Source organism: Vipera ursinii (assembly GCF_947247035.1).
Source record: "Vipera ursinii genome assembly, chromosome: 15".
NCBI classification, from domain to species: domain Eukaryota; kingdom Metazoa; phylum Chordata; class Lepidosauria; order Squamata; family Viperidae; genus Vipera; species Vipera ursinii.
In genome coordinates this window covers 1,009,932-1,030,325 of record NC_139528.1, presented here as the reverse complement: position 1 = coordinate 1,030,325, position 20,394 = coordinate 1,009,932, and the positions used below count along the sequence as shown (strand labels likewise).

The 20,394-nt window shown below is 52.4% G+C and overlaps 3 protein-coding genes across 5 annotated transcripts; 2 read left to right on the top strand and 1 right to left on the bottom strand.

The window, feature by feature from the left end:
* Positions 1-4,569: 4,569 nt before the first annotated feature.
* Positions 4,570-11,165, top strand: TDRKH (tudor and KH domain containing). Of its 2 annotated transcripts, none has more exons than XM_083374099.1 (13): positions 4,570-4,859; positions 5,544-5,650; positions 5,760-5,949; positions 6,705-6,844; positions 7,084-7,381; positions 7,795-7,964; positions 8,066-8,232; positions 8,650-8,714; positions 8,999-9,150; positions 9,255-9,353; positions 9,598-9,634; positions 10,122-10,197; positions 10,586-11,165. In XM_083374099.1, exons 1-12 carry the CDS (start codon positions 4,733-4,735, stop codon positions 10,175-10,177), a joined length of 1,608 nt encoding a protein of 535 aa, XP_083230225.1. In that variant the 5' UTR covers positions 4,570-4,732; the 3' UTR covers positions 10,178-10,197; positions 10,586-11,165. The 2 variants fall into 2 exon arrangements, with proteins under 2 accessions (XP_083230225.1, XP_083230224.1); XM_083374098.1 differs by having other exon boundaries at positions 10,122-10,222.
* A 312-nt stretch (positions 11,166-11,477) lies between these two features.
* Positions 11,478-15,373, bottom strand: OAZ3 (ornithine decarboxylase antizyme 3; the record flags this gene model as incomplete). Its single annotated transcript, XM_083374834.1, has 5 exons — positions 11,478-11,638; positions 12,279-12,364; positions 13,051-13,226; positions 13,850-13,959; positions 15,325-15,373. The coding sequence occupies 5 exons, from the start codon at positions 15,371-15,373 to the stop codon at positions 11,478-11,480; spliced, it is 582 nt and encodes a 193-aa protein (XP_083230960.1).
* A 105-nt stretch (positions 15,374-15,478) lies between these two features.
* Positions 15,479-18,848, top strand: MRPL9 (mitochondrial ribosomal protein L9). 2 transcript variants are annotated; one of them, XM_083374091.1, is made up of 7 exons: positions 15,479-15,577; positions 16,270-16,429; positions 16,937-17,061; positions 17,165-17,215; positions 17,668-17,769; positions 18,155-18,238; positions 18,362-18,848. In XM_083374091.1, the coding sequence occupies exons 1-7, from the start codon at positions 15,485-15,487 to the stop codon at positions 18,518-18,520; spliced, it is 774 nt and encodes a 257-aa protein (XP_083230217.1). In that variant the 5' UTR covers positions 15,479-15,484; the 3' UTR covers positions 18,521-18,848. The 2 variants fall into 2 exon arrangements, with proteins under 2 accessions (XP_083230217.1, XP_083230216.1); XM_083374090.1 differs by lacking the exon at positions 15,479-15,577 and having other exon boundaries at positions 15,652-16,429.
* The last annotated feature ends 1,546 nt before the right edge of the window (positions 18,849-20,394 follow it).

Here is a 20,394-nt window from a genome sequence, read left to right as displayed (position 1 = left end):
GACGCTTTGCACATGCGTTTTTTCTCCCCCTGGGTCACCAGGCTGTCCAACCGTACATACGAGGTTGGTCTGTTTGGCCATTTCCAGAAGTGCTCAAGGTTTGATGGTGGTAGGAGAGCCCGTAAGTGCCAGGAAAATAAATGTGTGGTGGTGGTGTTGTTTTTCCTGGGGAGACAAAGCGATGGATGAGTTTATTCTGATCTGGAAGTGAAATTTAAGGAAGTCCTTCTAAGTAATGAGGTTCTCATTTGGCTTCCTGGTGACCCTTGCTGACCTGGTTTCCCCTCCAACTTTGAAGGGCAAAATATTTTCCAGGTTTTGCAAGAAATATATTCTGGGCATGACATCTTATCCTGACTTTTTAACCTTCCTTGTTGCATGTGTGCTACGCAACTGCAATTTTTTTTTAAATTGCCACAAACGTCCAAGCCAGTTCAGCCTTGAAGGAGCCAAGGTCTCGGCGTCATGAGTGTCGGGGGAGAAAAATGTAGAAAAATAGCATTAACATCGTTGGCATTTTTTAAAAAAAATGTGGCAAGGGAAGTAATTGGCTTAATCTCATTCTGCGTTAACACCCCTCCAATAACAACGTCACCTTAAAAGACTTGGCAGGAAACGAGAGAATGATATTTAATTGTACCTCGCAGCTAGCTGGATCTGTCGGCTGTGAGGATGATGCTCAGAATCCTTTAACAAAAGCAAATGTTCCTTTTGAGCTGTGCTATGGTTGCAGCGGTTTTATTCCAGTTAGGCGCCGAAGCATCGCACCCTGGAAGCGTATTTTCACCAAGCTAAGCTGCACACTAAGCGTGACTGCACAGTGACCACGGCTAAACTGCTTTGCGTCCGCATTTTCAATTTTTCCACCGTGGACTTTCCATGGATTAAACTCGGGGGAGCTTTTTAAACTCAGATGGGTTATAGTTTCTATTTTCTCAAAACGATCTGGCTGAATCATATTAATGGAGCCTGCTGTATCACATGCCTGCTAAAAAAAAAAGCTACTGCCAAATTCAGCTCTATTATACAGTATACAGAAGCGTTGTGCACCGGGGAAACAGGAGGTGAGGGCTTGGTCCCCCCCTTTTGTTAGACCTTCTCGATCAATAATATCATTCCATTTTTATGAAAGATGTAGGTAACTCATGTACAGAAAGGTAGATTTTTAAGAAGAGATTGGAAGCCATTTGTCTGAAGCTTTATATTCAGTTAAGAAGGAGGTGTCAGCCATCACTCAGGGAGTTTGATATAGTTCAAGGTTGAATGTATTGGGAGAGCAAAGGTCTGGAATCGAATTCAGCTACCACAGCTCCCTGGATTTTGCCCCGTTCCCCTTCTTTCAGCCTAAACTACTCCACAACTTTGCTCCTGGAAGAAAGATGTAAATTTAACAAATAGAGAAATGCCCCAGCTGCATCTCAAGTAGCAGAACAGGGATTGAGCTGTGGGCTGGAGTAGATGATCTCTGAGATCCCCTACAAATTCTTAATCTCCCCTGTCACGCTCAGGATCTTTTATTTCTATCTCTCGAAAGGAACAACCTCTTCGTTTTCAGAATTATTGCTATGGATTTTTTAAACAGAGAAGTAATAAGAAATCTACCCACAGAAGGGATTTGAGTTGTCTCTACTACGAGACCCATGTTCACGTTAATAGAAATTAACTCCTCTCTATGCAAAAGAAGAAACACATAACCCTTTTTTTGTAAAGTTGTGTGTCTTTTGATCTCGGAGAAAAGTCAGACAGAGAGCTACAACTGTTCAATTAAATTTAGCACATCTCCCCATAAACCTCCCACCATGGATTAAAAACTCTGGGGTCTGCAAATTTCCATGCAGGCTTTTTGAAGGGCCCGACGATAAAATCCGATAGCTTTTCTGGAAAATAAGCAACAACAGAAAACGTTTTGATTTTTTCTTTTCCAGCAGAATAATAGAAAAGCAGAGACATCTTCCAGGGAGAGGGGAAGGAAAGGGATTTAACTTCAAATAAAGAGAATTGCTACCGATGTCTGGTTCTGTGATTTGAAGACTTCATAATTATCCAATTCAGAATTCGGCTTGATTTCTGCAATTATTATCACACTGTGTACATGATTAAACGGCAGCTTGCAAATCTTGGCCTCTGTTAAAAACTAACATAACTTGCAGTCCTTGTTGTTTTCAATCTTATTTATGGATTGCTTTCCATGTTTGTAATGTTATGTGTCATTCTGAATACACGCAATTACATTCTCTACACCATCTCGTCTCGTCTTCTCTTTTAGCAGCCATGTTTTAGACCCCGAGGAGGATCCATTAGATTTGTTTTATTTCAAATGACTTGCAGAGGTTTAGAAGCACCCAGATGCCTTCAACAATAAATTGTCTTTTCCCCCCATGGCTGATTGTGTGAGTCGGCAGTCTCCAGAACCATTTGGAAATTGCTGATTGAGCAATTTCAAATGAAAATCGGGCTTGAAATGTTTTGCCCTGGGTATTGAGATTCAAAGCAGGTAGAAACTACCCATCAAAATACAGTTGTGTATATCCTCTGTGTGGCCAATGGACGGAAGAACGGCATTTTGTACCTTAAAAGATTGTTTCAGAGATTGCACATAGATAAACTGAAAAGCTATGCTGATAAATTTTGTTTGAATTTTTACAAGACCCACACAATGGAATGGAAGATTTAATGAAACTGGATGACTTTGGCTGGTATTATGATGAATAAAACAAAAGAGATTGGGTGCAAGGTTTTCCGCAAGCAAGGAAGGGAATTCTTCTTTGGAACATTTGTTTTAGGATTCCCTTAGCCATCATCCAACTTTTCAGATCGATAAATGGAGGGGGGGCACTATTTCCCTCCAAACTCAAAAATTAGGCTTCCTATGATTGGCCTGCCTGCAAATCCAGCCAGGGACATTCATAAAGGCTTAATGCAAGGCGAGAATCTGAGATATGATAGTTTATTCTGCAAACTGTGGTTAGTGCTCCTCTCAATCCATTATTTGGAGGGGTTTTTTTAGCAAGGATGGTCAAGCTGTCAACTGAGCTGGTCCGAAGAGCTGATATTTTGGCCCCCCAAAATGGAAATTTCTTGATTAAATTGTCAATTTAGGATAAAGGATTATGAACAAATTCAGCAAGATCCAGTTTTTGTGTGCAAACTCCTAAAACTTGCATATAAATTAAAAGCATCCCTTCTCAACTGTCAATCATGGGCTTGCTAAGGGCATTATGGGTAGTAAATGAAGTCTCAGCAGCCCCCCCCTTGGAGCGCAGGGCATTCTGGGGAAAGAGGAAATTAAGCTAAAATTAATATGTGGAATGTGGATTATAGAAATTAATTGTTAATGATTCTTTTACAAATGTAACCCAGAAAAACACACTGTTCACCAATTACTGAGTGGGGGGGAAAAAATTAATAAAATATATTTTTTAAAAAAAAGCCGCGTAGAGACCACGTGCCTCTCGCGATGGGCGGGAGCGACAGTTAAATCTCCCTCTCCCGCCCACTCTCATCGCTGATTTGTTCCCCGCTTTGCCCCTTCTTTCGCTTGATTGGCTAATTAGGACCCACGCCGGCCTCCTCTTCCCCGCCTTTCCGTATTCGTCGTTCCGCGGCTTCCCGATTGGTCGGCCCCTCCGTTCCGAGTTCCCGCCCCCCTCCCGTCGGCAGCTAGCTCTCTCCGCCGATTGGCCGGAAGGCCGGCGCGTGGCGAGAGGGCGGGGCGGGAGGTTATAAATAGCGGGTCCCGCAGAGGCGGAGCGCCGGCCGGGCGAGAGGCGGCGGTTGGGAAGGTGGGGCTTCGCTGCGTGGGCGGGGCGTAAAGCGGGGAGGACCGCAGGGAGAACCTGGACGGATGCCTGCTTGCGAGAAAGCATTTTTTGGGATAACTCAAGAGAACATTGCAAGCCGGATTTGAATTATTAGCATGCAAATAAGAGGAGGGAGCGGGGGTGAATTAAATTTCAGGCTGCATAGACCGAAATGAAGCGGAGAGAGACCCCCTCCCAGCCCCACTTAGGACCCCCCAAAGAGGAGGGGTCACTGCAGGAGGCGGGGAGAGCGAGGAAAGCGGCGAAGATCCCCCCCCACACACACACACACACACACCAGGCCAGGAAAAAGCTTTACATCTTCCCTTTCTCGTTGCCTGGCCTGGGCAAATGGAGCCTCCAGGGACAGGGGCAGTCTAGCGGCTCTCGAAGGCAGTTCAAGGCAGGGGAGGCAATAGCGGAATGGGAGGGCTGGAATGGCACCGACACACACACACACGCACGCAGGCAGGCAGGCAGGCGCTCCGCAGAAACGAGAACAACGTGCTGATTGCGAAGGGTTTTTAAAGATGATTACTTTGGGGGAGGGGAGCCCAGGCGGAGGAGCCCCCCCTGTCGTTTTGCGGGGTGGGGAGCTTCTGGGATTCGCAGATTTTCAGCAGAATCGCGGGGTGGGGGAGGAATCCAGAATTGCAATGTAAAAATAAAGGGATGCTCGGCTTTGTTGCGCAGCGCGGGGGGGGGGGGGGGAAGGAAGGAAGGAAGGATCCAGGCTCGAGTGGGTGGATTCCCTGGAGATCTGCAGGAGGGGAAGGAAGTCGGAGCTGCTGGCTTTCTTCCCTCCCTTCCCTTCCTGGGGGAGGCCAAGACCCCCTTTTGGGGGGCTGGGAAGCCAGGCTCTTGGCAAGCAGCCCGATTGTGTGTTTTTCTGCCCCCCCCTCCCCAAGGAGACAGAGGCCTTATGCAGAGCCATGGCTGACCAAGGCGGCTCCTGGGGCGGAGGCCTGACCTGGCTGCAGAAGATCGCCCTGGGCCTGGGCATCCCAGCCAGCGCCGCCATCCTCTACATCTTGTACCGCCAGTACTGGGAGGACCAAGGTGAGCGTGCCAGACCCACCCACCCACCCACCCTCCCTGCAGTGTTGAACCCCCCACTCAATCCCCGGTAGATGCTCCAAGGCCAAAGCTTGACTTTTCTGCTGGTCCATGTTTCACCACCCGTCTCCCTCCCTCCCTCCTTCCTTCCTTCCTTGGGGCAGAGGAGTGGGGGCTTTGAAAAGGGGGAGGGAGGGTGGGCTTAAGGATGGAGGCACTAGACTAGAAAGCAGGAGACCATGAGTTCTAGTCCTGCTTTAAGCATGAAAGCCAGCTGGGTGACTTTGGGACAGTTTCCCCCCCCCCAACTCTCTCTCTCTCATCTCAGCCCACCTCACGGGGTTGTTGTTGTGGGGGAAATCAGAGGGGGAAGACATGCTGGATATGTTCACCTCCCTGAGTTACGTGTAAAAATAATAAAGGCAGGATATAAATAATAGAAATAAGGAAGGCCCACCAGGTTTAATAATAATAATAAACCTTTATTGTCAAAGTACAATAATGTTTGGAAAGTACAGGGGCTGGTTCCTAGCAAGTTTGCACATGCTTTGTGGGCTCTGTGTGTGTGTGATTCAGGGGGACTTTGTTCTTTTGGGGGGGGGGCTTCTTACACGTTCGCTCTTTAGGAGGGTGGAGTTCCTCCTAAAATAGTGGAGAAGTCTCAGGATTCTTCCTTGGTGCCCCCAGAAGAGCGGATCCCGTTCGTGGGGGAGGAGGAGATCGAATTTGTGTTGAAGGTGCCCCAAGAAGCCGTGAAGTTCCTCCTGGGGAAGCAGGGGGCCAAGGTGAACCAGGCAAGTGGAAGAAGGGGGGGGTGGGCTGGAGACCCTACCTCCCGGGGGCCCTTTGGCAAGAGAACCACAGTAGCCGGACGAGCCTCCGCGCTTTCTCCTCCCATCCCAGCTGCGGAAGGACACCCACGCCCGCATCCACGTCGATCTGGAGGATTCCGGCGAGGAGCGGCTGATCCGGATCACGGGCTCCCCCGTCCAGGTGTGCAAGGCTAAATCCGCCATCCACCAGATCCTGGAGGAGAGCCTGCCTGTGTCGGAGAAGATCTCCGTGCCGAACCGGGCCGTCGGGCGCATCATCGGTACCTGAAAGCTTTCCTTGTGGGTGTGTGTGTGTGTGTGCAGTGCCAGCAGTAGCAAAGACCGGGGGTGTGTGTGTCTTTCGCGACCCTGAGGCCGCGCTGGGCTTCCCAAGGCTGATTTTTGAGTGGTTTGGGAAGCCAGCAATCAAGAGCTCTGGGATTTGGAAAGGGGGGGGCTAGCACTGATGACGTGGCCTAGTTTGGCCGTGAAACGTCTGCAAGGAAACCGCTAAGTCCTCCTCTTTGCAAACCCTGCTCTCTTCTGGCCCTGATGACGTTCCCTAGTTGGGTTGTGAAATGTCTCTTTTCCTCCTCTTTTCATTTGTTCTCCTTCCTCTCTTCCTCTCACGCTTCTGCTTCTTAATCCCCTTTCTTCTGTCACCGATGCTCAGTTGGGGCATGAAACGTCTGCAAGGAAACCACCCAGCTCGGAGAGTCCCAAGGACCCCGCGGTTTCTTTTTCTCCCCTCATTCGTTCTCTTCCTTCCTCTCCTCCTCATCCTCCTCCTCCGCTCCTGCTTCTTGTCCTCTTCCTCATTCTCCTTCTCCAAATCCCCCCTCCCTTCTACCGCTGATGCCGCTCCCCAGTTGGGTCATGAAACGTCTGCAAGGAAACCACCCCAGCTCAGAGAGCAGTGTGGATCCCACAGAGGGGGGGGGTTGTTCCTAGTTGTTGGACACCCCCACCACACACACCCCCTCCTTTGTCCCAAAGGGCTGCTTGCTCACAGCGCCTGTTGCTCTTCCTCCCCCAGGGAAGGGTGGCGAGACTGTCCGGGCCATATGCCGGAGCACGGGGGCCAAGATCGAGTGCAACCGCGAGGCGGAGGGCGCCCTGTCGCTCACCCGCCTCATCACCCTCTCTGGGACGCGCAAGGAGGTCCAGGCCGCCAAGGTGAGAGCTTGGCCGTTGAAGCCGGGCTGGGCTTCCCTCTCCCCCAACCTGATACAGCCTACCTCGTTAGGGTGTCGTGCCCAGAACAGCACATGGTTCCCTCCAGGCTACGGTTGCCATCGTCCTCGGATGGCCCGGCTAGAGGGAATCCAGGGCCAGTGGAGAAGAGAAATTAAGGGGCCACGAGGGGCGGGGGGCTTCAGAGCAGACACTCCCCCTGACCCATTTTGTGCCAGCAGGAAATGATCCGAGAAAAGCTGTCGGAGGACGGAGCTTTCCGCAGCCAGCTGTCGCAAGCGGCAATCTCCCGCGTGCACCGGAAACAGCCACTGGGCACCCGGAGGGAGATGGCGGCTGGCGACCAGGGACAGCGGCCTTACTCGCACCCAGAGCCTCCCAGTGGAACGCCGGATGCTGGGTGCCTGCACCAAGAGGCTAGCGACAGGCCCCCCGATGATCGCTCAGGAGATCCCCAAGAATCGAGCGGAGCCGGGTCCCCAATAAACCCCTGGCCTGCGCTGAGCTCCGTCTTTGAAGGTGAGCCCAAATTTTTTAAAAAAATGGGGCTTCCCCTTTGTCACCCAGGTAGACTGCTTCGGCACCTGGAGGACCGGCCTGGATCTTGCAGCTTACGATGACCCTGCAAAGTTAGGGCAGCACAGACGGTCCTTGGCTTGCAACGGAAGTTACTGGATATGGGAGCCTTTTTCACACTTAACGACCGTTGCCGCATCCCCCGGGGTCACCTGATCAAAATTCGGACCCTTGGCAACCGACTCGTATTTATGACGGTCGCCGCGTCCCGGGAGGGGTGCCGCGATCTCCTTTTGCAACTTTCTGACCGATAGACTCAACGGAGGAAGCCATGTGACTAACTTGGGAGGCTCAAAGGGCCACTCCCGGCTGACTGGGGGACCCCCTAACCCATCCGCCTTTTCCTTCCCGCTCAGTGCCCAGCCCGGATTTCAGCCTCCAGGCCAAGGATCACCTGGAGGTCTACATCTCGGCCTCGGAGAGCCCCAGCCATTTCTGGATCCAAATTATCGGCATCAAGGCTCTCCATCTTGACAAACTCGTCCAGGAGATGACCAAATACTACGACGGCAGCGACGACGGTGAGGTGAGGCCCCGGTCCGGAAGTGGGGAGATGGTGAACCCCGAGGCGGGAAGGCTATGGCTCCCCGGGCGTCACCCCTCTCCTTGTCTCTCTCCCCTCCCCAGCTGGAAAGCGTGCAGGTGGGGGACATCGTGGCGGCCTACTATCTAGAAGATCATTCCTGGTATCGGGCCGAGGTCCTGGGGACCCTGGACAATGGCAACCTGGACATTTATTACGTAGACTTTGGGGACAACGGAGAGATGCCGCTGGAGAAGCTGCGGCTGTTGCGGTGAGGGCTGGACCTGGGGTGTCATAGACCCCACCGCTAGGAGACGCAACTTGGGGTCCTCGGCGTTGTGGGGGACGTGGTGGTTTTGAAGCTCTTGGGAGGACATCAGCCGGGCTTTTGGTCCTGTGTGAACAGAGCCCAGCTTACCAGGGTGATGCCGTAACGGTGACCTGCACGTAGTCCTTGACGTACGACCGCTCACTTAGTGGAGGGGCTGGCACACAGGACGGAGACCCCGCGTAATTGGGGTGACTTTCATTTTGTCCTGATTTTAAGGTCCAGCTGGAGAAGTTGGAGACTCGGGTGATGGGGACAAAGGAGGCGGCTAGGAAGGGCGAGAACTGGGGTGGGGTGGCCAGGATGGGGTCTTCTGTTCCTCCTCCTCCTCTTAACCTCTCTTTTTTTCTGTTTTGGAAGGGGGGATTTCCTGGGCCTCCCCTTCCAGGCCATCGAGTGCAGCTTGGCCGGTGTGGCACCCGCTGGTGAGTCCTTCCTTGCCCCAGATCAGAACTGATTTCCTCCCAGGATAGCGTTTTGCCATCTTGGTGGCGTGTGCAGACTTCAATTCCCAGAATTCCCCAGCCAGCCAGCTTTCTGGGAGTTGGAAGCCCACCATCTTAAAAGCTGGCTGGCTGGGGGGATGTGGGACAGCTGCAGCCACCCAGCTTTTGCAGTTAAGCCCCTGCCAAGGGGCATCGGAGACCTGGGTTAGGAATTTAATCTAACCCTGCATTCCCCTTCGGACCTTGACTTCGATGGTTTCCAGGCCCGTGTTGGGAAGAGGCCGCCCTGGATGAGTTCGACCGCCTCACCCACTGCGCTCAGTGGACGTCGGTCTTTTGCAAGATCTGCACCTACCAGCCTGTGGGGAGCAGCGTGCGGCCGTACGTTCGTTTGTTCGAACCCGCCAACGGGCAGGTGAGACCCTCCCAGCCTGGACCTTCCAAGGGAAAACAAAATGGCTTCCCGGGTGAAGTTTGGCCTAAGAAAAGTTGGGTTTTCAGCCTGGCTTCTCTCCCCAGTTTGTCGACGTGGGAGAGGAACTGATCCGGTTGGGCTACGCGGTGCGGAAGCTGTCGGACGGAGACGGGGAAGCCTCGAGGGATCTGCCCGGAAACCTGGTTAGTAATCGGGCTGTGGATCCAGCCTCTTTGGGGGGGGGGGGGTCAGCTGATTTGGCAGGTGGGTGACTATGTGGCTAGTCCACATGCGGTCTGTCTTGCCGCAGATAGGGCAGTACAGCTGGAAGGGACCTCAAGAGGTCTTCCAGTCCAACCTCCCGGCCCAGGGCAGGAATGTTTTAACGGCAGAAATAAACCACCTCTGCCGTCCCCTTCCAAAGCTGTTGCTCTGCTTGTTTTCTAGGGAAACCTTGCAGGGACGTCGTTAGAGAATCTGTCAGGTAGGCGCCAGAGTGCCGAGGAGAAGCCGCTCAGCTTGTCCTACGCCAGCCCCGTTTTGTGTGTGTGTGTGTGTGTGTGTGTGTTGAGAGTTAGAAAGTGATCCTAAGGACCCACAACTGCAGAGGGCCTCCTGGTTGGATCAGACAAAAGGGCTCAAAATTTCCCCCCAAAATGTATTACTGAGTCTTTCTTTCTTTCTTTCTTTCTTTCTTTCTTTCTTTCTTTCTTTCTTTCTTTCCTTCCTTCCTTCCTTCCTTCCTTCCTTCCTTCCTTCCTTCCTTCCTTCCTTCCTTCCTTCCTTCCTTCCTTTCCTTCCTCTGTCTCTATCAAGCATTTTTTCCTTTCAAACCATTGTTTTCCCTTGCTAGCTAACCAACTCCTGACTTCCTTGCGGGGGGGGGGGAGGAGAAGGCAGGGCTGTTTCCAGCTCTGCCCCTCATTTCCCACCTCGCCCACCCACTCAAAAGGCTGATCTTTTGTCTCTAGATCCTGCAGAAATGGCCTCCCTGTCGGAAGGGGAGGAGAACACGGTGATGCTATGAGCCTCGGAGGTCCCAGGAAGGTGGGTGAGGGAGCGACACTTTGTGGTGTTGTGCACCAAACATAAGGCGGGAGGGGGTCTTGGATTGCTTGGTCCCAGTGTGGGACCCTGAGGTTTGGCAGAGCCCAGCCCCTCCAGTCTAGATTTCCCTGGCTGCCTCGAAAACCCTTGGGCTTGAAAAGAGCCGTTTGGGGTGGGTGTCCCATCTACCATTCACCCCCTTTAGCTCAGAGAAATTTAATCCATAATGGCTTGGTCTAAACCAGGTTCCCAGCCCCAGTATTTTGGGGCTACCTTAACTGCGATTTGCACCCCAGATCCAACCCCTATGGAAGGAGAGGGGGGGTAGGGGTTTTTTTCGGGGGGTTGCACAGAGCGGATCTTAACTTCTGCCCTTCCTTTGCTTCAGATCTTGGAGGGGCCACAGGAAGATCCCACCTGCCGGAGGGACGATTTGGAATCTTGTGGGGGACATGCAGCCCCCAACAATCCCTCGGCACTGTCTGGCTGCCCTGGCAAGCTGAGTTTGGACAGAATTTCAGCCGCTTGTGTCGCCATTTCTCTGGGAAGTTGCACAGAAGACGAAGGGGCGGGGGGGGGCTGGCTGTTTCTGCCCCCAAACCCAAGTTTATGTTCACGTTGGGCTGTTAAGACCCTGGTTCTTTACCCTAAATCCTTTTTGTGGTCCCCCACCTGTCTGGAAAAGTTGGGGCAGCCTGTGTTTCTTTGGACTAAGCCACGATGCCTGGCACACCCTGCATTGTTGGTCCAAAACTGGGTGTGTCTGTGTGTGTGTGGGGGGAACTGGGGGTCTAAAAAGGACAGGGATAATACGAAGGGAGAGTTCGTTTTGCAAGAATTAAGTTTGGTTTCGAAAGCCACCCAGAGTGTTAAAACTGGAAAGGCTGCGATGAAAATGGCTGCACTGGCTTTTCAGCGAAGATGCCTCGGTGTATCTTTTTGTCTGAAATAAAGGCTGGTATTTAGCAGTTTCTCTCCCAAGAGTTGAAAATGCGGGGTGGGCTGGGCTGGGGCCAGTGGGGGCCAGAGTTGTGGGGTTGCGGGGGGGAAAGGGGCAAGGATGGTGCCCGCAAATTGAACCCAATTTTCTCCCATGGGATGGGATGGAAGACTGGGGGGGGGGGCAAGGAAGGGTGAGGTTCTCCCCTACCATAACTTACCCAAAAACTGCTGAGTGTTGATGCCACTTTAATGCCTTTTTCGGAGGAGGGGGGCTCTGAAATTACGCTGCTTCGAACGGAGGGGAGGGGTCCCCATCAGCACCGCCCCCCCTCCCGCCTCTAGGCCCCACCAGCATCTTTCTGCTTGGGTTGGGAATTCCAGCCGAGATCACGTTCCAGCGGGTAAGCCATGAAGATGGTGTCTTCCCAGGGGGGCAGGCCAGGACGGCCGGGGGTCACGAGTTCGAATCCCAAGAAGCCGAAAGCTCGTAGCAAGTCGCCTTTGGAGGAAGGGGAAAGCAGGGTTAGTGGTGCAGGGCCGACTGGACCCCCCAGCTTTTGTCGCCTTCCGCCTCTCTGCGAGGGCCGGATGCCAGCTGAGAAGTTACGGGTAGTCCTTAACTTACAGTGACCGAAGTTACAACAGCACTGCAAAAAGGGACTTGGGACCATTTTTCAAGCTTGCGACCATTGCAGCATCCCTGGGGTCGCGTGATCAAAATTAAGAGGCTTGGCAACTGATTCATATTTACGACGGTTGCAGCGTCCTGGGGTCACGTGACTCCCTTTTGCGACCCTCTCGACCAAACAAATTCCACGGGGAAGACAGATTCACTTTACAACCGTCTCACTTAAACTCCAGCAAGAAAAATCGTAAAACGGGGAGAAACCCCATTCAGCGATGGAAATTTCAAGCTCGGTTTATCGTTAAGTCGAGGACCGCCTGTATTTCACCAACCTGTTATGGGGACACTCCTTCCAATTTCATTCTTTCAACTCCTTTTTTTCCCTCCCCTTTATAATTTGGATTAATTAAGCTACCCACAAAACTCGATTTTCCTTTCCGAGGCTCGGAAACTCACTCTCGGGCCAAACCACCTGGCTTAAAAGTTGCCCCCCCCAAAAAAGCCGCTGCTTTACCTCGGTCTCGCCGAGTCTTCCGGAAGTTCACCAGCACCTGCTCTGCCTCCGTTTTTTCTTCGATGTATTCCAGCGTGGCGGTCAAGCTAGGATCGGAGGCGAGTGTGTACTCAGCAATTCAGCTTTTATAATAGCACAATCTTACGAGGCAAAGATTCCTGACACTCCCGATCGGATCCTTCAAGGAAAAAATGATCCGAGTCTTCTGGAAAACCAGCACACAGCTAGTCCTCGCCTTAACGGCCAGAATTCCCCTCGCTAAGCAAGGCCGCTTTTAAGCGAGTCTGATTTTAGGATCTCTCTTTCGCAACACAAGCCATTAATTGAATCCGGCTTTCCCCGCTGACTTTGCTGGTCAGATGGGAAGGCTACAAATCACCACCAGGCACCGCAACCGTCATTAACACGCTGGTTATCCCACTTTTGATCATGTGAAAACGCCATCATGGTTGTAAGTGTGGGAGCTGGCCGTAAGTCCCTTTTTTCCCAGTGCTGTGACCTGGAACGGTCAGTGAATGATTGTATGTCAAAGAATATAATTCCAGAGAAAAACTAACTAGCACTAAGGAGGAAAAATGAACGTGGAACATTGATTTCTGAATTCCGATTGGCAAGTTGCTAAAGTTCTTGAGAACTAGCAACTTGCTTCCTGCTTTTTAAACCAAGTTTTCCCCCCTTCCTCCAGAGGCCAACCCTTTCCTTGTCCTCCTAGCCAACATGCCACCTTTTTTTCCTAAGTGCATTTTTGCCGCCACCTTCTCTTCCTCCTCACCTTTCACGGCTGTTGAAGTCCAGCGCCAGCCGGGGGGTGTCCAGGAAAAGGGTGCGTCCATGCAGAAGACCGTGCCAGTGGCTGGCGCCCTGGCTGCCATGGGCGAAATGAAAATCCAGCTGCACTGGCTGATCCGGATGTTGACGGTTGCTAGCAAAAACAGTGAGGTTGCCAGCCTGTTTGGGGGGGATAGGGAAATTGCATAAAACACCAGTTAGGCGATTCAGACGTTAGGGTGAAAAGTTGCACACTTTTACATTATTTCCTTTTTTTTTAAGCGCTTGTCTGCTTCTGAAAGAATAATACTGACTCAGCCTTCCATCCTTCCGAGGTAGGTAAAATGAGGACCCAGATTGTTGGGGGCAATTAAGCTGACTTTGTAATAATGCCGCTTGGGGTGTGTGTGAAAGCCCTAATAAGCAGGCATATACATAGAATGAAGGCTACTGCCAAGCTTGTAAGCCGCCCTGAGTCTTCGGAGAAGGGCGGGATATAAATGGAATTAAAATAAATAATAAAATAAATAAATAAATACTAGTCTGGCAGTGTAGCGTTTGTTTGTTTTTCAAATGGGCAACTTTAAGAGGGCTAGTCTTCAACTCCCAGAAGCTGGCTGGGGAATTCTGGGAGCTGAAAATCCAGCCCTCTTAAAGTTGGCCAATTTGAGAAAGCAGAGAGTCAAAAGTCCCATCATTTTAAAAGTTACCAAGCTTGAAAAGGTGGACTCTTCCCAAGAGTGCCCATTATCCCCTCCCACTAGCCACGCTTGGTTTGAAACCCGAGTTTTGGTAGAACTTACCTTGTAGATCTCAGTCGGGCTCAGCCAGTCTGCCGGGCCACTGGGGGTGCGCCGGTTGGGGCTGGCGCCCTCGAACTCAGGAACACTGCGGGCAGTAGCGAGGACGGATGCTCAAACTCTCACGGTGGTCGAGGGTAGCTCTGGCAGAGGAGGAGAAGGGGGGTGTAAAATGACATTTTTCCAACCTTTTTAAAATTAATAACAGTAATAAAGTTGGAAGGGACCTTGGAGGTCTTCTAGTCCAACCCCCTGGGAAACCTTATACCATTTCAGACAAATGGTTGTCCAGTCTCTTAAAAACTTCCCATGTTGGAGCATTTCTCTCGCCTTCCGGGTGATCTTGGATCGGCCAAGAAAGACAAGCCATGGGTTTCTGTCGCGGGCTCTTGGGCTGGCAAAACATTTGGAGTGGGAAGTTCGGGAAGTTTTTTAGTTTTCCCTCTGCCAGCCAGCATCCCAGGGACCCAAATGAGTTGGCCCTGCCTGAATAGGGAAGGATCTGAGTCTGCCAGGTTTGGCCACCAGGGGTCAGCAAACCACGATTGCTGGCTTAGCAGCAGATAAGCCAGCTGCGACGGGCAGCGTTGCCCAGATGGCGCTGCGGAGGCTCACTCGCTATTTGAGGGGGTCATTTTTCCTTCAGGGCGAAGTTTGGATGAAGCTATAAAGGGGGATCCGAGCAGACTTAGCGTTGCCCCAAAGCAGGCAGCGGGGTCCCTGGGCGATCTCCAGATCTTGGGTGGCATCTGGCCAGGGATGAGTGGCCCCTGAGGACTAGGACCCCAAGTCAAAGGCCCCATTGTGACCCGGTGGTCCCAGACCGGCAACCGGACGCACAACAGACTCCCATTGTGACCACCCAGGCCAAGCTCCTCCCATTTCTGGCCCCTCCCATAGTGGCTTGTCTACATGCCCCCTCCCCAAAACTGACTTGAAACCAGTTTATGGGGAAGGGTGGGGTTGCTTGATGGGTCACCCAATATATATCCCCATTTATAGCTACTTGGGTGGTTGGTTTTCAAAGATTAGAATATATTGGGGTTGTGGGAAAGAAAACACTCTGTACAGGCTCAGAGGCATGAGGTCTTTTCAGAATTCTTTCTGCCTTGGGAGGAAAAGAAGCCTTTTGTACCATCCCCTCCAAATGAAAGGATCTTTGGGGCCTTTCTCATGTTCAGGAGGAAAAGCTCTCTGTGCATGCTCAGAGGCACTGTGCTGCCCACTCTTCTGTTTGGCAGAGATCCCTCTGTGCAGGCTCAGATTGCCCTTCCCTACCACGCTGTTACAAGTTTGCATCCATGGCAGGGAGGCAGGATGCCTTTGTTGGTGGGTGCCGCAGCCCTCTTTACATGCTCAGAGACCCCCTTCCCTCCCACCCTATTAAAGTTTGGCATCTGGGCATGCTTAGAGGCAAAACCAGCACCCTGTATGGAGAAGAAGCCCTCCCAATCGGCTTCCCTCTGGCCCGGCCGAACCAGAAGCCGGGGGCTGCCGTGGCGGCGCCGCCCGCAAGGAGAGGGCCATGCCGGGAGGGCGGCGCTACGACAGGCCGTGGTTTAGTCGCGGCCTAGCGGGCCTTGGCGCCTGCGCAGTCGTCAGGGGGGCGGGGCCTGCAGCGCAGTGGCGGCGGGAGCCATGATGGCGGCGGCGTTGCGCTGGTGGGCGCCGGCGGGGTCTCCTCTCCTGCTTCTCCCCCTGAGGAGGGGGCTGCGCCTCTCGGCCCCGCGGGTGAGCGCTGCAGGGCCGGGCCGGGCCGGGTGTGGAGTCTGGCGGGGGAGGGCGGGACAGTCCTGGCGGGAAGGTGGGAGGGAGGGATGGGAGACCACCAGGAGAGAACGGCGGCCGCTCAGCGGCGGGGGAGGCTGCGCAGGATGGGCGTTGGGAGGCAGCCCCGGGCCAAAGAGGGGGGTGGCTGGCCTGGGTAGAGGCTGGGTGGCCCGAATGGGCTTCCTGGAGAAGATGGGAAGGAAAGCAGGAAGGAAGGAAAGGAGAGAGTGAGAAGGAAAAAGGGAAGGAGGGAAAGAAGAGGAAGGAAGGAAAGGAAAAGGAGAGAAGGCAGGAAAGAAGAGAGGAAAAAAGGAGAGATGGTTAGATTGGAAGAAGGAGGGAGGAAAAGAAGGAAGGAAGGAAAAGGAGAGAGGGAAGACGGAAGGAAGTTGAAAAAAGGAAGGAAGGAAAGAAGGAAAGACGGAGGGAGAGCGGAGGGAAGGAAGAGGAAGGGAAAAAAGGAAAAGCTGCACCTTGCTAGATCCAGCCCGACTTGGGGGGTCCCAAGGAGCCCCCCGCCCTGCCAGGGCTTTGGCCCGTCTGCTTCCCCTGCTCCCGACCAGGTCGGCCCCTGCATTTGTCCCACCCGGCTAAAATACTCCTTTGGGGACCGGACCGCAGGCCGAGCCCTTCCCGCCTCCTCTGCCTTCCAGGGGACGGTCGTGGTGGAGCGCTGGTGGCAGGTGCCGCTCAGCAAGAAAGACCGGCAGCCTCGCATCAACCACCCCCGCTTCCGCGTCTTCCGCCTGGTTGAGGACCTCAAGCATCAGCCCAAGGAGCCCCTCGAACTCATCCTCACTGAGCCGGTGGAAGGTACGGGGTCCTCGACGTACGACCACAGCGGGAGCCCGACATTTCTGTTGTGAAGGGAGACATGTCTGAAGGGAGGCTTGCCTCGCCGTTCTTGCCACCGTTCTTAAGCGGTTGTTAAAGTTAGTCATACGGTCGTTAAGGGAATCCGGCTTCCCCCACTGACTTTGCTGGTCAGAAGCTCGCAAAAGGGGGGTCACACACACACACACACACACACACACACACACACACACACACACACACACCGGGACATTGCAACTGTCATAAGAACATGTCAGTTGCCAAGCCTCTGAATTTTGATCACAAGACCAGGGGGACACTGCAATGGTCGTAACTGTGAAAAACGGTCGTAAGTCTCTTTTTTCAGGGCCCTTGTAACTTTGAATGGTCACTAAATGGCACCGTTGTGAGTCGGGGACTAGCAGGAGCCAAGGACGAGACACACACACAAACCCCAAAACCGTTACCCCCCCCCCCCCCAACTCTTCTCCGTGTCTCGTTTTGCAGACGTGGGAAACCGCGGGGAGACGGTCTTCGTCCACAGGTCTTTTGGGCGCAACCATCTCCTGCGCTACAACCGGGCCGTTTACGCCTCTCCTGAAAACAAGAAGTTTTTCGACGAAGAAAACCGAGTAAGTTTGCTCCGGGCACTAGGTTCCCGTACGTAGCTGGAAAATTAGAGAAAATCTTGATTATTTTTTTCTCTGCATCTCCTCTTCTGTTTTCATTCTGTAGTTACGTCAAGAGGGGAAGTTGCCGAGATTACAAACCCACAGCGGAATGAAGGTGAGGCTAGGAAGAATAATGGGCAAGTCCTGTTTGAAGGGGATAATTGGCAAGGTTTTTTGAATATTACTGATAAGTGAGCTTTATTTGAAAGCTGAATTCTGGAGAAGCTGCTGCCATCCATCCGTCTTATCTCTCTATCTATATATCTGTCTGCCAATCATCTATGTCTGTCTATATCATCTATGTCTGTCCGTCCATTTCTGTTAGCAAGAATTGCCACTACAGCAGAGTATATAACCTCTCCCAAAATTTGAATTATACTCCTCCTTCCCTCCTTTCTCCGAAATCCTAAGCTGCTAACAAATCTAGAGCTGTTAAATATTTAATATATTTTAAGTTTTTTAGCCCTTTCGGTCATGTTTTGGAGGAACCTCAGCTAAAATGGGTGGGTTCCCATCGCTGCTTCCCTCAGTTGAGCAGCTGATAAGATTCCTGTTCCTTTTCTTTAGACTGTCCGCTTCCTCAGGAATTGCACCCTGGAGATCGGTGTGAACGAGTCTGACCACTGGGAGCTGACGAAAGAAATTGTCTGCCGCCATTTCCTCCGAAATGTGAGTTTCGCCCTTTTTTATGTTTCTGGTGTTCTGGTTTTCTTGCAGACATTTCGTGACCCAACTAGCCAACACCATCAGTGCTAGAAGGGAGAAGAGGGGTTTGCAAAGAGAACTGTGGTACTCTCTAAGCTTGGTGGTTTTCTTGCGGACGTCTCACAAACATCGTATCTTTGTGTTTATTGCATATGGGACTAATACAGGCAGTCCTCAACATAATTCGTTTAGTGACTATTCAGTTACAACGGGACACCGTTGCAGCATCCCCACAGCCATGTGATCAAAACTTAGCTTGAAACACAACTTGAGCCTTTGAAACATCCGCAACCCTTTTTTTAAGGAGCTGTATGTCCCCCCCCCCTCCTGTTTTGTTTTGTTTTTCCAGCTGGGAGTTGTAGTGCCCCCCCAGGCGCTGACTCTCCCTGAAAAGCCCATCACCCAATTGGGAAGCTACTGGTGCGAAGTTACGGTAAGCACCCTCTGGGCTTCTCTGCAAAGCGTTTGGGGTCTCGGCTGCCTCCTCCAGTTGGCTTGTTGGGGTGTTTACGGGACTGCCTGCCACTTGACTTCCCTTCCTCCTCCTCCATTGCAGGTGAACGGACTTGACACCGTCCGCGTCCCTCTTTCGGTACAGCAGTTTGCCGAACCGAAATCGAACAGCCAACGTCTCCGGCTCGCCCAGAAGGAACCAGACGCCGAGGGGGAAGTGGGAAGACCTGGAGGCCTCCTGGGAAAAGAGGCTGGGAAGTGACTTTTTTCTCACCGGCTCTGGAATCGGAGCTTCGGATTTTTCTAGCCAAAAACTCCTTTTGGGGGGCTGCTTCAGCTGGTCACGGTGCATGAAGCCAGCCTGATTTCGGGTCTCTTGAAGCCTCGGGCGGTGGGTCTTCCCAGAAGTGGGAAGATGCTGCACGAAGCGGTGAATAAAACATCCGCCAATTTTTCCGTGGCGATGCCTTGTTTGCAAGGCCCCCTTGTGAAGAACAGCTGCCTTTTAGTGGCTTCTGGACTTTTAATGTCGGGAAAATCCATACTCCAGCCTGTTGAAAATAATAGTAAAGCTTATTGGCTTGAATTGACCACCTTCTCATCCCTTTTGGCTTCAAGGGGATCGTTCAGTGATGGCGAACCTTTTAGAGACCGAGTGCCCAAAATGAGACCCAAAGCCCACTTAGGTATCGTCGGGTGCCAGGTGGGCGTGGCCTATTGGGTGGGTGTGGCTGCAGTGGTAACGGCCAACTGGGTGCGACTAAAAAGTTCAGTTAATTCCAACTTTGCGAGATTTTTTTTTTTTTGCACACAGCGGCAGAGGCCTAAAGCGAAAAGGTTTTATAAAAGCCAGCTGAAGGCCTAGGACTGGGGCGATGGCATGCGTGCCCACAGAGAGGGCTCTGTGTGCCACTTGTGGCACCCGTGCCATAGGTTCGCCACCATGGACTTAGGGCTATCTATGTTTCCTGACAAAATATATGGGAAAATCCTATTGGAGGAAAATTCCACTTAGGGTTAGATCACCGTGAGCTCATACAGCAAAATGGACATCGCCAACAAACTCGGAACTCTTGCATATGGTTAGGAGGGCACTGACTTTTCTAGGCTGCCCTATCTATGTTTCCTGCTAAAATACATGGGAAAATCCCATTGGAGGAAAATTCAACTTACGGTTAGGGTTAGGTCACCATGAACTCCTAGAGGAAAATGGACATCTCCATATATATTTTTTTGCACACGCTGGTGGAGACCTAAAGCGGAAAGGTTTTATGAAACCCTGCTGAAGGCCTAGGACTGGGGTGACGGCGCGAGTGGTAACAGAGAGGGCTCTGCTTGCCACCTGTGGCATGCGTGACATAGGTTCATCACCAAGGGGATCGTTTATTTTTCCGGGAGTTGCCAGCCAACCGGTCGTCCTAAAATTTACGCAGAAACATAACCGGCTAGATTAGCCGGAGATTTTTGAAGTACCAAACTGGTGTTAGAAGTAGAAACGTCAAACCAGCCTCTGCTCGGTCTTTTAAGCCCCCTAATGTTTGCTGATTATTCGGCTGAATTCTTCTAACTGGTTGCAAAAATGCAACACACACAGGAAGAGTTTCCCCACAAACAGGTCTGGATCCGAACTCGGGGCAGGAAGTAACAGGCTGCAAACAAGTTAGTTAAAAGGGCTGTTCTCCCTCTCTTTTGGGGGGCAGGCAGTCTTTGCTTGTCTCCGCTGCCCCCTTCCTAGCATCGCTGCCCCCGGCATGCCAGGCTCCTTGCGGGAAAGACAGGCGCGTCCCAGAACGGCCTGTTTGCGACAATCTCCAGACATCGCAAAACTTGCCGTTGACACACAACTGTCCCTCGTTGCATTAACAGTCCCGTCTCGGCTCCGGCTGGAACACAGTGCCCCCGTGTACTGTCCCTTGGCACCCTGGTGGGTCTGGTGCCAAGCCATCCCTTGGTTAATTTATGCCCACCCATGCTTCTCCTCTTTGCCCCCCCCCCAAGGAAACACAAAGCTGCCAAGCCCTGGAGTGCCAGCCCACCACCACCCACCCACCCATCCCCGTGTCATCCGTCCTCCGTCGGGGAAGATAACGGGAAAAGTTCGCCTGCCGCCCGCCCCCCCCCTCCTAAGAGCCAAAA